Below are 17,634 nucleotides of genomic sequence, written 5' to 3'. Positions count from 1 at the left end.
TGGCCCTCCAGAGGGGCCCGACCCTGAGTTTGGGAACCACTGAACCAAACTGTATGTAAACTAGTTAAAACAGATTTTTGATGCATCAGAATCAATTAAATACAGTGTTTCAGTCTGAGCTGCAGAACTTTTATTTTGAAGGGTAAATGCACCTGATAAAACTTGTGTACTTTTACTGCAGCGGGATTTTTTAAATGCAGGACTTTGTGGTAACCTGCCACTTTTAGATTATTTTATATTTAATTTGATTATATTTAATTAGTTTAGATTTTAGTAGATACAGTTGATTGTTTTTTTTTAAATTTCTTTTTAATATCGGATTTCTGTTTGTCACTTTTTATCGGAACAATAAAGTTTGATCTTTAATCAGCTGATTACAAACACACCTACTAACTCTCAGGTCAGCGGTACCTGGATGCCACTCGACAAAATCGACCTGTCAATCAAACAACCGGATTGACAGATGAAGAAAATAATTCTCAATTTGTAGCCTGACGTCCTTTTCACGGAGCCAAACCCACAGAGGTCAAAGGTCAGAGGTCACTGACACACAAAACACGGGAAAGAACCGTGGATCAGATCAGCAGCTGATCACTGATCTGACATCCGCTCTACTTCTTCTTCATCATCATCATCATCATCATCATCATCATTTTCTTCTTCGTCTGCTCAAACTTCTGTACGCGCTCCACCTGTGGAGCTGGCTCCACAACACGTGACTCGACGCGGAAGCGGAAACAGAAGCAGCGAGTTGCCAACAGCTGAGCAGTCGCAGAGATCCTCTATAAAACACGGTGACACACTCGGTTAGAAATTTATAATCTCAATGAACAAGCAAGTGTTCCGGGTTTAAAAAAAAAAAAATGTTTTTATTAAAGTGCAAACAATCCAAGAATGATGTTTGTTTTTATTTCGTGACTTTATTGATGTACTGTTTTGTTAATGTTAACCAGCTTCAGACTTCACGGTTTCATCCAGCTGTTGTTCTGTCTTTAGTTGAGGGACATTTGTTCTTCGTGTTTTCGGGACTTCCGTCCACACCGCTGGACTCTCGTCGCTTCACGTTGACCTCCCTGTTTATTTCCCAGGGTTCACCGGGGCCTCCTCGTTGGAGTCGTCCTGCTCCGACTTCCTCCTCCGTCCCCTGAAAAGCACGTCAGAGTGAACCCTCTCGTGCTTCCGTCGCTCTCTGACGGCAAAGCTTCAAGCACAGTTAGCAGCGCGGAGCTAATCCGGCTAACAAGCTAACGGCTAGCGGCTAGCGAGTTAGGAGAGCTGTGATGGCGGAGCTGGTGCAGGGACAGGCCTCCATGAACCAGCCGGGGCTGAAGCCCGACGGCCTGGCCGACGTGTTGCAGAGGGCCCGACAGGTAACAACTCCGCCGGGGCTCCGCCCCGGGCCGCTCCGGGCCGAACCGGGTCGTTTGAATCGAGCCAAAGCACTTTTATAAGAATTCGCTCGTGTTGTGCTGCTTCGAACTTATACACACACACACACACACACACACACACACACACACACACACACACACACACACACACACACACACACACACACACACACACACACACACACACACACACACACACACACACACACACACACACACACACACACACACACACACACACACACACACACACACACACTCACACACACACACGGTCACACACACACTGTAGCATGCTAACTAGCTCCGGACTTGTGGCCGGTTTTTGCGCACTTTGTCCGGCTGACAGAGTTTAGAGGAGTTTGAGGAGCTGTCACCGGGGGGGGGGGGGAGGAGGAGGAGGAGGGGGGGGGGGAGCGGGACAGAAGTTTGGCCACACGTGTCACTGAGGCAGCGGGGCAACCTGTTGGAGCCGCCGGGCAGAGGGACGGAGGAGAGCCGCTTCGACCGCCCCGTGACCCGGGGACGACCGACCGGGCGAGGAGGGGGAGGAGGTGGGGGAGGGGGAGGAGGGGGTGGGGTAGTTTGTACGGTGTTCAACAGTTAATGAGAGTCACTAACCCCCACCCCCCTCCCCCACCCCCTCCCTTATAGGCTGCTGTTTACTGTAAGTTGGTTAGAAACTAGGCTGCTGTTATGCAACAGCCTCAGAGCCACATACAGGAGGAGGAGGAGGAGGAGGAGGTGCTCTGCCTCCTATAGACACTCAGGCCTGTCTGCATGTGATCCACCTGTTCAGGTAGATCTGCCCTGTGGAAATCCCTCAGAGCAGCATTTTAACCAAGCAGTCACCTGTCGTCCTCTTCCTCCTCCTCCTCCCACTCCTCCTCCACTTCACCTCCGGTCAGTGATTTTTATTCTGACAGCAGGAGGTGCATCTTTAAAAACCATAAATACACATTGTCGTGATAGTTGTCCAGAAATTACGTGAAAATACCTGCCGGACGCTAACGGAGTGAAAACTCCAGAAACCTGCAGGTGCCCTGAACTAACCAGTTAACTGACCAGTTAACGGACCAGTTAACTAACCAGTTCAACGGACTAGTTAACCAGACTAGTTAGTTGTCTCATTAAATAACTTTCGTCTGCTGGTGTTAGAAACCTCGTCGGTCAGTTCGATGTTTCCAACTAAGCCTTCAGCTGCCGAGCTGTGAATTATAATCAGTTTATTAACTTTCAATTAATTCATTTAGCTCCGCCTCCACAGATGTGATGTCATCGCACACGGGTACATTCAGGTCTCTGAAACGTCGATAATGTTTAAATTTGTTTTAAACTTTTCACGTGTTTTATTTTCAGTCTATAAGAAGTGAAATCCTGTCGGACGGTTTGACAGCGCTCCGACAGGCTGCTTCCTGTCTGTGTCTTTAAGGCGACCCTCTCTTCTGATAGGCTGGTTATTTGCCGAGTGACACGCGTCCCGACCAATCACGGGTGTTCTCGTAGCTTGTTGGTTCCACGACAGAATGAACTCTGTGATTTGGACGGTGAGCCGCCATGTTGATGGTGGAGCGATGATATCACCGCAAGTCTGTGACATCACAAATTTACAGGAAGTCCAAACAGCTCAGTTGCTGTTTATTTCTCTGTGGACTCCGTCTCTATCACCTCCACATGATTTATAATCAGAAAATAAATCTGAGTTTATTCAGTATGGGACCTTTTAATTTATGTAGAAATAAATCGCACAAACACTCGTAAAGATGTCGCAGCTGTAAAGTACGTGAGCGAACGTTGCAGTTATTTTAACATCGTTAAAAAGTTGTTTCGTCGGCCTGAATGAAAACAGCTGGATGAAACGGAAACGTCGGGTTTTCCGTGTTTCTACGTTGTCTCAGGTTTGACTTCTTCTGTGGTTTAATTTAACGTGAACAGAACAATGTTTATTTTCATTATCGGTACCTGTCAGTGTCACTAATTTCTTCATATAGTTACACTTATTTATGTCGTATCTGCTGTTTTTCTTTTAATACGTTCTAGCGTTCAATAAACAAATGAAAATGAAAAATTTGTAGAAAAAGACAAATAATCGTAATTATTATATCACACAATTCAAATTTTACTGAAGTCTGCGGCCCAAACGAAGAATCTCGGAAACATCAGAGAACCGATGTTACGTTAAATATCCATCCTGAGACGCGTTGCTTCATCTGGAACCAAACAGGAAGTCTTTATTATTCCCGTAATAACTTCCTATTTGTTTCTACATTTAAACATCGTTACGACTTCGGACTCATTGGACTTGATCTGAAATTTAATTTAGGCCCGTGACCTTTGACCTGTCGTCTCGACGAGGACGGATGTCATTTTAAACGTGTTGACGTCTAAACCCAGGACATCGTGGCCGAGACCGACTTCACCAGATCGTCCGTCTTTTATTCTGTCTCCATTCTGTCTGTCCTGTACTCTGTCTGTCTGTCCTGTAGTCTGTCTCTGTCCTGTAGTCTGTCTGTCTGTCCTGTAGTCTCTCTGTCCTGTAGTCTGTCTCTGGTCCTGTAGTCTGTCTGTCTGTCTGTCTGTCTGTCCTGTAGTCTGTCTCTGTCCTGTAGTCTGTCTGTCTGTCCTGTAGTATGTCTCTGTCCTGTAGTATGTCTCTCTGTCCTGTAGTATGTCTGTCTCTCTGTCCTGAACTGTCTGTCTCTCTGTCCTGAACTGTCTGTCTCTGTCCTGTAGTCTGTCTGTCTCTCTGTCTGTCTCTGAACTGTCTGTCTCTCTGCCCTGAACTGTCTGTCTCTCTGTCCTGTAGTATGTCTCTCTGTCCTGTAGTCTGTCTCTGTCCTGTAGTCTGTCTGTCTGTCTGTCCTGAACTGTCTGTCTCTCTGTCCTGTAGTCTGTTTCTTTGTCCTGAACTGTCTCTCTGTCCTGAACTGTCTGTCTGTCTGTCCTGTAGTCTGTCTCTCTGTCCTCACGTCCAGCTGTGTCTCCTGTGTCTCAGATGGTGGGAAAGATCGGCGGAGACAGCATGTCCCACCTCAACAGCTCGTCAGGAAGCGTGGAGCCCTCGCTGTACTACCCGGGACAGAAACGACCAGGAGAGGACGGAGGTGAGGATGATCGGATGTCCCCATGTTTGACCTTTGACCTCACCGGAACTCTTCAGACTCTGTTTCTAATATTTCACGTCTCCTGTTTGTCTCCGTCTCCCAGTAGGTAACCAGCTAGCAGCCATGGGGCATCAAAGGTACCACTTCATATTGATCACACACACACACACACACACACACACACACACACACACACACACACACACACACACACACACACACGCGCGTGACTGTTGACTGTGTGTGTGTGTGTGTGTGTGTGTGTGTGTGTGTGTGTGTGTGTGTGTGTGTGTGTGTGTGTGTGTGTGTGTGTTGCAGCAGCAGGGTCATCACAGAGGATTACAAGGTCCCAGACAGGATGGTGGGCTTCAGTGAGTATGACCTCTGACCTCTCAGTCCATCCTGCTGCTCAGGTGTCTGACAGCTCCGTCCAATCAGAGAGGTCCAGTCTGACTGTCGGTTCTGATTAATGTTCCCTCCTCTTCATCTTTGTCCCAAACCAAAACCCTTAAACCGCAACCAGTTTTACCTTCTCATGTTCTTCTAAATTGATAGTCAGAACCTTTCGTCTGCGGTGGAACCTTTTAATCTGCAGTTGCGGTGGAACCTTTAATCTGCGGTGGAACCTTTTAATCTGCGGCATAACCCTTTGTCTGCGGTGGAACCTTTAATCTGCGGTGGAACCTTTCGTCTGCGGTGGACCCTTTAGTCTGTGGTGGAACCTTTCGTCTACGGTGGAACCTTTAATCTGCGGTGGAACCTTTCGTCTGCAGTGGAACCATTAATCTGCGGTGGAACCTTTAATCTGCGGTATAACCCTTCGTCTGCGGTGAAACCTGTAATCTGCGGTAGAACCTTTAATCTGCGGAAGAACTTTTCACCTACGGTGGAACCTTTAATCTGCGGTAGAACCCTTCATCTGCGGTGGAACCTTTAATCTGCGGTAGACCCTTTCGTCTGCTGTGGAACCTTTAATCTGCGGAAGAACTTTTCGCCTACAGTGGAACCTTTAATCTGCGGTAGAACCTTATTTCTCGGTGAAATAAAATCCCAACATGAATGTGGAGCTCCAGACACTCTGATCCAGGTTGTTCTGGTTCTGTAGAAACATGTCGACAGGTTGTTCTCTGAATGTCTCTGCCCCCCAACCCTCTTCTCCTCCTTCTCCTCCTCTAGTTATTGGCAGAGGAGGGGAACAGATCACCAGGATCCAGCTGGAGTCGGGCTGTAAGATCCAGATTGCTGCCGGTGAGTCTTCCTGCAGATGCAGATCTCCTGGGACGTCTTCAGGTTGTCGGTTGTCCAACGTGTTGTTTATGTTTTCAGACAGCGGTGGTCTGATGGAGCGGCCGTGTTCTCTGACCGGAACTCCGGAGAGCATCGAGTGAGTTTTTCTCTGCTCCACATGTATTCGACAGATGTAGTGAATTCATTGTCTGAGTGTGTAAAACATGTTGAGGATTCATTTGGTGTTTCACCTCCTTAAAGTCTGCTGATTGGCTCAGACAGCAGCGCCATGCAGCTGTTTGACAAATCAATAATCAATGATGGAAATAATCTGCTGCTAAACTTCCTTTCTGGGTGTTTTGTTTTTTTCAGGCAGGCGAAGCGGTTGCTGATCCAGATCGTGGATCGCTGTAGAAACGGTCCAGGTTTCCATGGCGACGGAGAGGGCGGCGCCTCGGTGCAGGAGATGCTGATCCCAGCCAGCAAGGTTGGGCTGGTGATTGGCCGAGGAGGAGATACCATCAAACAGCTGCAGGTAGAGAGACCGGCGAGGTCGTTAAAGGTTCTAGATCAGGTGGGAGGTCACGTCGTTAAAGGTTCTAGATCAGGTGGGAGGTCACGTTAAAGGTTCTGGATCAGGTGGGAGGTCTCGTTAAAGGTTCTGGATCAGGTGGGAGGTCTCGTTTAAGGTTCTGGATCAGGTGGGAGGTCTCGTTTAAGGTTCTGGATCAGGTGGGAGGTCTCGTTTAAGGGTCTAGATCCGGTGGGAGGTCACGTTAAAGGTTCTAGATCAGGTGGGAGGTCTCGTTTAAGGTTCTAGATCAGGTGGGAGGTCTCGTTAAAGGTTCTAGATCAGGTGGGAGGTCTCGTTTAAGGTTCGAGATCAGGTGGGAGGTCTCGTTTGAGGTTCGAGATCAGGTGGGAGGTCTCGTTAGAGGTTCTGGATCAGGTGGGAGGTCTCATTTAAGGTTCTGGATCAGGTGGGAGGTCTCGTTAAAGGTTCGAGATCAGGTGGGAGGTCTCGGTAGGTAGGTAGGTAGGTAGGTAGGTATATACACTTTATTAATCCCCGAGGGGAAAATTTTTCGCCACAGCAGCATACATACAGAAGCAATAATAGAAACAATAGAATAAAATAATAGAAAAGCGATAAAATTAAATAGCAGTATAAAATATAAAATGCACAGTATATACAGTATATATACAATACATTATATATCTATATATATTATATACAGTACAACAAACCAATAAACACAGTCAACATATATATATATATATGTATATATATATACATACAGTACAGTATATATCTATATATATAATATACAATCAACCAAGAAACACAGTCAACAGTGTTTTTGTACTGTGATGGATTTTGCCAGAGGTGAGTTATTGTAAAGTCTTATGGCAGTGGGCAGGAATGATCTCCTGTATCTGTCCTTGTGACAGCGGAGCTGGAGGAATCTTTTAGAGAAAGTGCTCCTCTGTCCCTGCAGCAGGTGGTTGAGAGGGTGGACAGGATTATCCAAGATGGACAATAGTTTGTTCAGCGTCCTCCTCTCCACCACCTTTTCCAGACTATCTAGTTCGAGATCAGGTGGGAGGTCTCGTTTAAGGTTCTAGATCAGGTGGGAGGTCCCGTTTAAGGTTCTAGATCAAGTGGGAGGTCTCGTTTAAGGTTCTAGATCAAGTGGGAGGTCTCGTTTGAGGTTCGAGATCAGGTGGGAGGTCTCGTTTACAGTTCTAGATCAGGTGGGAGGTCTCGTTTAAGGTTCTAGATCAAGTGGGAGGTCTCGTTTGAGGTTCGAGATCAGGTGGGAGGTCTCGTTAGAGGTTCGGGATCAGGTGGGAGGTCTCGTTTACGGTTCGAGATCAGGTGGGAGGTCTCGTTAGAGGTTCGGGATCAGGTGGGAGGTCACGTTTAAGGTTCTGGATCAGGTGGGAGGTCTCGTTAGAGGTTCTGGATCAGGTGGGAGGTCTCGTTTAAGGTTCTAGATCAGGTGGGAGGTCTCGTTTAAGGTTCTAGATCAAGTGGGAGGTCTCGTTTGAGGTTCGAGATCAGGTGGGAGGTCTCGTTAGAGGTTCGGGATCAGGTGGGAGGTCTCGTTAGAGGTTCGGGATCAGGTGGGAGGTCACGTTTAAGGTTCTGGATCAGGTGGGAGGTCTCGTTTAAGGTTCTGGATCAGGTGGGAGGTCTCGTTTAAGGTTCTAGATCAGGTGGGAGGTCTCGTTTACGGTTCTAGATCAGGTGGGAGGTCTCGTTTACGGTTCTAGATCAGGTGGGAGGTCTCGTTTACGGTTCTAGATCAGGTGGGAGGTCTCGTTTATGGTTCTAGATCAGGTGGGAGGTCCCGTTTAAGGTTCTAGATCAGGTGGGAGGTCTCGTTTATGGTTCTAGATTAGGCGGACGGTTTTAGCCAAGGTAAAGGTTCTGGCCTGGTTCCAGATCAGGTATGACGTTCAAGGTCAGACAGGAGATTTCAGGTCAGGTGAAAAAGGTTTTAGATCAGATGAGAATTTCTTGGTCATGTTGAGGATTCTAGGTGAAGTCCAGGATCTAGATTTGGAAAGTTTTAACTCCGATCAGGTCAGGCAGAACGTTCTGGTCTGGTAGGAAGTTCTAGGGCATGCGAGAAGGTTCTTGCTCAGGTTAAGGGCTCTATGTCAAGTCTCAGGCTCTATATTAGGGAGAACATTTGAACTCAGATGAAGGTCTGTGAGGTTCTAGACCAGGTTACGGTTCCTCACTGTGTCTGGATGTGTTTGTGGTGTTGAAGGAGCGAGCTGGGGTGAAGATGATGATGATCCAGGACGGTCCGATGCCAACCGGAGCCGACAAACCTCTCCGCATCTCTGGAGACCCGTACAAAGTCCAGGTAACCTCACCTGTAACTCTCATCGGTCTAGGACATCCGCTCGATGCTCAAACTATGTAAATGTTAGATAGAAGAGTTTAAACTCAAACCTCTGTCAGGCTGAGTCTGATTCTGGACCGGTTTCCTCCTCCAGGCGGCGAGGGAGTTGGTGCTGGAGGTGATCCGGGAGAAGGACGGAGACTTCAGGTCGGGACGCAACGACTTCAGCGGCAGACTGGGAGGAACCAGCCTGGACGTAAGAATCGTGAAAACAAACGCACCTCAGATCAGTGTCGGATGACACGTTCATGTCGGATCTTCGTCTGTCTTCAGGTTCCGGTTCCCAGGTTTGCTGTCGGCATCGTGATCGGCAGAAACGGAGAGATGATCAAGAAGATCCAGAACGATGCTGGAGTCCGAATTCAGTTTAAATCAGGTCTCTTTACGTCATTGGAATCCAGGTTCAACTAGTCTGATAACACCTGTAATCCAGTTTAACACTAGTCTGTTTATACCAGTATAAACCAGATTAAACTAGTCTGTTTATACCAGATTAAACTAGTCTGTTTATACCAGATGAAACTAGTCTGTTTATACCAGTATAAACCAGATTAAACTAGTCTGTTTATACCAGATTAAACTAGTCTGTTTATACCAGATGAAACTAGTCTGTTTATACCAGTATAAACCAGATGAAACTATCCTGTTTACATCAGTATAATTCATATTACATCAGAGACCCTCTGGTTTGACCTCTGACCTTTCTGGATGTGCAGATGATGGCATCAGTCCTGAGCGTGTTGCCATGGTGATGGGCCAGGCAGACCGTTGTCAGCACGCTGTCCACCTCATCAACGAGCTCATCCAGACTGCACAGGTAACGCACCTGCTCTCACACACACACACACACACACACACACACACACATGCGCGCGCGCGCTCTCTCTGTCTTTGTGGGGACCTTCGTGCAGGTAATGAGTTCACACACTGCATGGATGTCTGCTAAAGTGGAGTTTGTCCGTTGACAGACGTGTCCACTCTCTCGGGTCTAACCCAGTCTTTTTTTCTGTCCCCGTAGGAGCGCGATGGTTTCGGCTCGGCCCTGCGGAGCGGGCGGGTCAGAGGTCGTGGTGATTGGACGATGGGCTCTCCTGGTCCTCTACAGGAAGTGACCTACACCATCCCTGCGGACAAGTGTGGCCTTGTCATCGGCAAAGGTAAGAGACGACGGTCTGTTTACACCTGTATAATCCAGGTTAAAAGTAGTTCACACCTGTATGTGTTTCAAATTAAAAGTCCACATGGTTTTTACTTCATCTTGTTTTTATGACATGAGAAGTTTTTGCAAGAATCTTTTATTGTCTCAAACATGTAACTTTATTTTGTTTAATTACAAACAAACTTTTTGTCATGCGTTGGTTCATTGTCTGAACAATATGTTTTGAATGTAAAGTGATCAGACTGCAGCTTCAGATTCATCAGGAGTGACAGAGGACGCTCAAAAGTATTAATAAATCAATAGCAAACAACAAAACCTGACAGACTCTTTAGGAGGAATCAGACCGTTCACTCTAAAAACCTCTTAGCCCTTCTGTGTGCGTGTGCGTGTGTGTGTGTGTGTGTGCGTGTGCGTGCGTGTGTGTGTGTGTGTGTGTGTGTGTGTGTGTGTGTGTGTGTGTGTGTGTGTGTGTGTGTGTGTGTTGGAGGTCAAGAGGGTTGAGCAGCAGCTTCCAAAATAAAAGCCATGGAAAAAAAAAAATGTCAAGTACGTTGTGTTTGGACCCCATATGGCTTGTTTGTTTGTATGTGTGTGTGTGTGTGTGTGTGTGTGTGTGTGTGTGTGTGTGTGTGTGTGTAAAAGTAAGTGATGGTCTATTCAGCAGCATGAATGTTGCTGTTTGCACAACACGCACTTCAGAACACTTTACGTTGACTTGTGTTCAGATTCATCTTCAACCAAACCTCCATTTTAAAATCTAAAGATTTAGATCTGCTGCCTCTCGTCTCCACGGCGACTGTAGAAACCACAGAATGTAAACTAAGATGGCTGACCCGTCTAAAGTGAAGTTAAGACAGTTAGATACGTTGCATTTATTAGTTTTCTGGAGGTCCATCTGAAAATAATCCCTCATTCATTAGAAAAGAAGATTCAAGAAGACCTGTTTTTGGGGGCGTGTCTGTTTGATTGACAGGCCTGTGGTGCAGTCAGGTTACAGCTATCGGTGGGCGGGACGTAGTATCGTCAGGTTTCCGATCAGATCGGTCAGATCCACCGCTGGCTCCTCCCCCAGCTCGTCCAAATATGGTCACTTCCTGTTTCCACATCGTGCCCTCAGCTTCCTGTCCCAGCCTACATCAGTGTATGTGTGTCTTTGTGCAGGTGGAGAAACCATTAAGAGTATTAACCAGCAGTCTGGAGCTCACGTGGAGCTGCAGAGGAACCCGCCCCCCTCCACCGACCCCAACACTCGGGTCTTCACCATCCGAGGCACCGCCCAGCAGATGGATCTCGCCCGCCAGCTCATAGACGACAAGATCGGGGTACGCAAAATGAACGCACCTCACCGACCGTCAGACTGACTCGCGTCGTCTCGTTAACGTGATGATGATGATGATGAAGGTGACCTGACTGAGTTCCACTTCCTGTCTCCCTGCAGGGTTCTGGGATCATGAGTAACGGCGGGTTCGGCTTCAGTCCGTTCACCCAGGGTCCTGCTGCTCACCAGAAGTACGTTTCCTCTTCGTGTTTTCAGTCTGTTCCGTCTGCACATGTCCGTACGCTGAGTTATTTCTGTCACCTGACGAGTTTCGGGTGAAACAACTTCCTGCTCACGTTCCACCAGAGAACTCTCATCTGATTGGTTGATGAGACGCTGACAGAGATGATTAATAATCTATTAAGGCGGCCATGTTTGTAGTTCTTGTTAATCTGAGTGCTGGTTTTTACTGTATCTCTGGTGATGACTTGAACACAGCGTCAGCCTGCTGCTGATTGGACAGAGCGGCTGTTGTTGTGTTAAAATCAGCGTGACGTTTATGACACGTCAAGAACACGTCAGGAACGTGTGTATGTGTTGCAGCTGCGGCAGCGGACAGACCTTCCTGACCGGAGTCTGGGGCAACACCTACCAGACCAGCTGGCAGAACCCGGGAGGACAGGACCCCGGTAACACACACACACACACACACACACACACACACACACACACACACACACACACACACACACACACACACTGTGGACCTACACACACACAGACACTGTGGACCTACACACAGACACTGCATGTCCTGAGTCCAGCCGTTCAGACTCTCTCTCTGTGTGTGTGTGTGTGTGTGTGTGTGTGTGTGTGTGTGTGTGTGTGTGTGTGTGTGTGTAGGTCACAGTATGGCTCAGACAGGACAGATGGACTACTCTAAAGCATGGGAGCAGTACTATAAGAAGCTAGGCAAGTCCACACAGAGACACACACATCTAGACAACACACACACCTCAGAGCAGGTTTATATTTGAGGGAAATTTTTAATTCAAACAGGAACACGAGGTCTGAGTGGTGTTTTAGATACTGATCTTTCTGTGTTTGTCTCTTTGTGTGTGTGTTTGTGTGCGTGTGCAGGTCAGCAGAACCAACCTCAGAGCTTGATGACAGACTACAGTAAGGCCTGGGAGGACTACTACAAGAAACAGAGTACGACATCCTCACAAAGTGTTTGATTCACACCGTAGTTTTAGTTCAGGAGCAACTGGTTTCCATGGAAACAGACTGTAGACGCAGGCGCCCACTCATCAGGGGGAAGGAGTTAACAATATGTATCCACAGACTGTATCTATAAAAGCTTCAATAAAAGCTGCAAAGCTTACAATACCAGCGAGTGCCACTAGAGGTCGGCTCCAAAAAGCCTCCGGCTCCATAGACTCCCATTCAACTTCTCTCATCAAATCCAAAGTGAATAAAATGTGTCCATCAGTTATCTCGGTGTTGTTAGCTAAAGTCACTCCTTCTTCTTAGTTTTCTGGAGGTCCATCTGAAAATAATCCCTCATTCATTAGAAAAGAAGATTCAAGAAGACCTGTTTTTGGGGGCGTGTCTGTTTGATTGACAGGCCTGTGGTGCAGTCAGGTTACAGCTATCGGTGGGCGGGACGTAGTATCCTCAGGTTTCCGATCAGATCAGTCAGATCCTCCACTGGCTCCTCCCCCAGCTCGTCCAAATATGGTCACTTCCTGCTCAAACCGCTCTGAACTAGAAAGATGGTGACGGACAGAACCTGAACTGGAGGATTCATAACGTTGAATATCGTCGTGGTAACGGAGGTATTAACGAGCGTGTTGTGTGTGCAGGTCAGTCGTCCCAGCAGAGTTCGGTGCCAGACTACTCTGCGGCGTTAGCAGAGTACTACAGACAGCAGCCGTACCTGTGGAACCCCGCCCAGATCCAGGTAAACCAGGAAGCCGCTCGCTCACCGGCCGCGGCTATACCGCGCCTCTGATTGGTCTCTGAGCTGTGATGTCGTCTCCTGTCTTCTTCAGGATCACTAAGAGGCTCCTCCCCTCAACGGTGAAAAAAAGGCCTCTGATGGTCGTCGACGGCAACCGAATCGGGGTTTCCTAGCAACGCTCTGCCGCTTCCTCCTTCCTTTTTTTGTAGAGAAAACTAAGGATTAACTGAAAAAAATCACGAACTCTTTTCTTTCTGTTTTTTAACCTTACAAAGTTGATATTTTGTCGGGCAGATTTTTTTGGACTAGCCTCGGGTCTCTCCACACGTGTAGACCTGGTTTTTCTTTTTGTTTTTTTTATCAAACTTGAACTTAAAGATGTATCAGTGTGGCTTTGAACAAAAAACAAAAAAAATCCAGTATAATCTATATTTTGTCTAGTTTTATTTTCCGATAAGAAAACGGTATGAGGCTTAGCAGTCTTGAGTAAGAAAATCAGATATTATTGTTATTATTTTTGTTCATGATAATGTTTTAAAGCATGCGTCAGATTGTGTGTTGACTCTCAGTTATTCTTTTTTTTTATTTTGGCATAGAAATATTTTAATAGCGTCGGATGGAAATGTTTTATCGTCAGAGACAAAACTGTTTTTTGTACTAAATCTGTGTTCGCTGGGTCCGTTTGTTCTCATTTTACCTGTTCGGTCGCCATCTTGAGGCGCGACGACGCGTCTGTTTTGTTTCGGTTTGATGATCGTTCTTATTCCTGTATCCTTTAGTGATTCTTTAGGTTTTATGGTGTAATTATGAATAAATGACAATTTCTATTGCGTTGTCTAAAGCCAGATCTCTCTGTGGTCAAACACTTTGTGTCCTCACGGGATCCAACCTCCAGCTGACGACACTTTGGGCTTTTTTCCTGCCAAAGAAAGGGCGGGAAAAAAACAAACAGCTTTCTTAGTGAAACTTTATATTTTGTTGTTGGAACTTTAGTTTCTACGATTTGTTTGTGGAAGAAATTTTTAGGAGCTGAACAATGAAGTTATCGATTCTATTAGCAACGTTTTATCAGAATAGTTTGTTTACCTCAGCTGTGTCCTTTAGCTGTTAGCTTTTAGCCGCTAGCTGAATGTACAAACTCAAGATGTCTGAACTTTGTTAGCTTAGCTGAACTGCGTTAGCGGCGCGAATGTGCAAACTTGAGCTGTTTCTGTTTGTCCGTTGAATCCGGTTTTAACTCGGCAACGCAGACGGTAGACGGACAAAACAACATTCACGTTCGCCTGATAAATCCAACATGGAGATATTTTGACTTCCTCCCGCTAAGATATCTGAAGTTTTACAAGCTAGCTGTCAACAAACTACAGGCTAAATGGCTCCAAAGAACCTTTGCAGGTGTTTAACATCAAAATATTAGCGATAATATGCTAACGAATCCAATTTGACCTGCGAACAAACTGCTTAAAACAACATCATGTTATTTGCCCCATTTATCTGATGTAACTGTCGCTAGCGACGCGGTTAGCGTCTGTGAAGAACTGTTGAATGCAGCATTAGCTGAATGTTTGTGAGCTAATGGCAACGTGAACATTAGCTAACGTGCTCCGATGTGCTGAATGTTTCTCGGCTGGATTTCACTTCAACACTTATTGTTGTGTTGCTGTTTTAAACTTGCACAAATTTAATGTTGTTTTGTTTTTGTTTCTTCCTGTTTGAACCCAACGGGACTTCGTATCTACTGATTAGCTCGTTTAACGCGTTTTGTTGAAGTTGAAAGAAGAACTGAGTCGATCTGCAGCTCCGATAATAAATCAGATGTTTAGAAGAATCTTTGTTGAAGCATAAATTCAGCTTCATCTGCTCGTTAGCTCGCGCTGTGTTAGCTGTGATGCTAATTCTGGGTGATGCTAGCTTGATGTCAATCTCTTGCATACATTGACATCAGTGTGCGTTCATAGTTGTGTATTTTCCCCAAGGTGGTGTGTGTGTGTGTCTGTCTGTGTGTGTGTGTGTATATTGTGTGTGTGTGTGTGTGTGTGTGTGTGTGTGTGTGTGTGTGTGTGTGTGTGTGTTACGTTGTGCGTCAGCAGGAGTGTGTTGGACCACAGAGAGGTTCGTCTTCAGGAGATCTGGCTGTTGAGTTGAATATTGAAATTTGTGGTTCTGCTTCTTGTATGTGATGATGATGATGATGATGACGATGATGACGATAATAATAATGAGTCCTCCTGTTCAGGGGTCTATTTAAATCTGTATGAATATTCAGTTTGTCGATGAGATAATGTGGTTTTGTGTAAACTTCCAGTCTGGCGGTGCTCCAGTTCAAATGTTCTTTGTTCAAATGATTTTGTTTAATTCACATGTTTGTGTCTCCGATTTTGCAAAGAGAAGCTCGTTCTGTTCTCAAGACTGCTAGGCTAACTGTCGCTATCTCCGCTCCTCGTCTGTCCGTCTCCTTCGGACGTCGTCACGGTAAAATAAAGTGGGCGGGGTTTGTTGCTATTTGAAAACACGTCCGTAGTCGTGTTGAAGTCCCGCCGCTCGTTAGCGTGGCGGCGCCGAGGCGAGGAGTCCCGTAGTCGAGGGGTTAAACCCCCAGAATTATTACCAACGCTGCAGTGGACGCTGGCCCGGTCCTGGTTCTAGTCCTGGACCCGGGGCCCGGTCCTGGTTCTAGTTCTGGTGCCCGGTCCTGGACTGTCAGGACCAGCTGGGTCACACTGAGCCTCCCCATCAACCCAGAACCAGGACCGGACACGCGCCCGTCCACTCCGGCGTAGATCTTCCTAGCCCCGCCCCCCCGGTCCTGAAGGGGGCGGGGCTCTTTTGGTTTCTTGGTTTCTGTTGTTTTTCTAATGGACAGACGTCCTAACTGTAACCTGCAGATTTTTCTATTAGATTCTATTGACAGATTAGAGCTGTGTATGAACCCGACGCCACGAGACTGTCGCTGGCCGAGGAAGAGGAAGATGATGATGATTAACATGAGGGCTAATAAACAGGCTCATTCTTTCTGACTGGTTGTGTCTTCATCTCTGGATAATCAAACAGGAAGTCAAATTAAATCTGAACAAGAAGCTGAAATCTGGATCATATTCAATATTCAACGTTTAATTTCTTACAGAATCTCATCGATTCGATCTGTAACCGACATGAACTTTGTTTTCTCCGGCTTCCTCCCAACATACGAAGATGTGAGTATTTGGTTTGACCCTCGACCCCCAGGTTAAGCCCCGCCTCCACCTGCTCAGTGCCGACCACAGGTGAAATATTGTCACCGTCTGTCCTGCTGTGCATCAGTTATGGTGTCATGTTCACGAGAATGGGAGGGATGTGAGGTCACGTTGACCTTTGACCCCCAGAATCTGATCTGTTCATGAGTCCATGTGGATGTTTGTGCCAAATTTGAAAGAATCCCATCTCGTGATTTACGTGATTCTTCTAGTTCTTATCTCTACGAAAAGTTTTTATTTGAACTAAAAAGTGAAACTTCAGCTTCTGTCTGAGGTCCCAGCTTTTCTCATTGAAGGGGCCGGTTTGGTCCCCGGGCCGCTGGTTGTGCCCCGCTGTTGTCAGAGTGCGTTTGGTTTGTTCAGGTCCTCGCAGAGACTCGAGGTCGAGCAGCTCTTCATGTACCGACACGAGGAGTTTATCATTTATTCATGTTCCCAGAGCGCCGACAGATGGTGTGATGTCATCTGTTATTAAGACATTACTGTAATCACACACACACACACACACACACACACACACACACACACACACACACACACACACTTACTGACCTCCAGGGATCAATGAAGCTGGTCGGACGAAGACGAGTCATAAGGCTGGACATTCTTCCTCTGTAGATTCTGTTTCCATGGAAACAGAGACAACAGGTCCTGTATCAGGTTTAGGTTGGAACCAGGTTTAGGATGGAACCAGGTTTAGGATGGAATCAGGTTTAGGATGGAACCAGGTTTAGGATGGAATCAGGTTTAGGATGGAACCAGGTTTAGGATGGAATCAGGATGGAACCAGGTTTAGGTTGGAACCAGGTTTAGGATGGAACCAGGTTTAGGATGGAATCAGGATGGAACCAGGTTTAGGATGGAACCAGGTTTAGGATGGAACCAGGTTTAGGATGGAATCAGGATGGAACCAGGTTTAGGTTGGAACCAGGTTTAGGATGGAACCAGGTTTAGGATGGAATCAGGATGGAACCAGGTTTAGGATGGAACCAGGTTTAGGATGGAACCAGGTTTAGGTTGGAACCAGGTTTAGGATGGAACCAGGTTTAGGATGGAATCAGGATGGAACCAGGTTTAGGATGGAACCAGGTTTAGGATGGAACCCAGGTTTAGGATGGAACCAGGTTTATGGAACCAGGTTTAGGATGGAACCAGGTTTAGGATGGAACCAGGTTTAGGATGGAACCCAGGTTTAGGATGGAACCAGGTTTAGGATGGAACCAGGTTTGGAATCAGGATGGAACCAGGTTTAGGATGGAACCAGGTTTAGGATGGAACCAGGTTTAGGATGGAATCAGGTTGGAACCAGGTTTAGGATGGAACCAGGTTTAGGTTGGAACCAGGTTTAGGATGGAACCAGGTTTAGGATGGAATCAGGATG

The 17,634-nt window shown here is 46.7% G+C and overlaps 1 protein-coding gene across 4 annotated transcripts; it reads left to right on the top strand.

Moving 5' to 3' along the window:
* Nucleotides 1-1,073: 1,073 nt before the first annotated feature.
* On the top strand, nt 1,074-16,037 carry LOC138636049 (far upstream element-binding protein 3-like). 4 transcript variants are annotated; one of them, XM_069723857.1, is made up of 19 exons: nt 1,074-1,370; nt 4,387-4,495; nt 4,599-4,632; nt 4,817-4,866; nt 5,672-5,743; nt 5,822-5,879; nt 6,095-6,257; nt 8,503-8,601; nt 8,735-8,836; nt 8,914-9,016; nt 9,357-9,457; nt 9,659-9,797; nt 10,961-11,121; nt 11,238-11,308; nt 11,661-11,746; nt 11,961-12,029; nt 12,198-12,269; nt 12,923-13,020; nt 13,112-16,037. In XM_069723857.1, exons 1-19 carry the CDS (start codon nt 1,281-1,283, stop codon nt 13,118-13,120), a joined length of 1,686 nt encoding a protein of 561 aa, XP_069579958.1. In that variant the 5' UTR covers nt 1,074-1,280; the 3' UTR covers nt 13,121-16,037. The 4 variants fall into 4 exon arrangements, with proteins under 4 accessions (XP_069579958.1, XP_069579957.1, XP_069579960.1 ...); XM_069723856.1 differs by having other exon boundaries at nt 1,075-1,370; nt 4,814-4,866; XM_069723859.1 differs by lacking the exon at nt 11,961-12,029 and having other exon boundaries at nt 1,076-1,370.
* Nucleotides 16,038-17,634: the final 1,597 nt, after the last annotated feature.

This window comes from Brachyistius frenatus, unplaced genomic scaffold, assembly GCF_029030835.1.
Source record: "Brachyistius frenatus isolate BFR_SWC_R1_liver_20210118 unplaced genomic scaffold, ASM2903083v1 Contig_349, whole genome shotgun sequence".
Taxonomy (NCBI): domain Eukaryota; kingdom Metazoa; phylum Chordata; class Actinopteri; family Embiotocidae; genus Brachyistius; species Brachyistius frenatus.
This window is presented reverse-complemented; position numbering and strand designations above follow the sequence as displayed.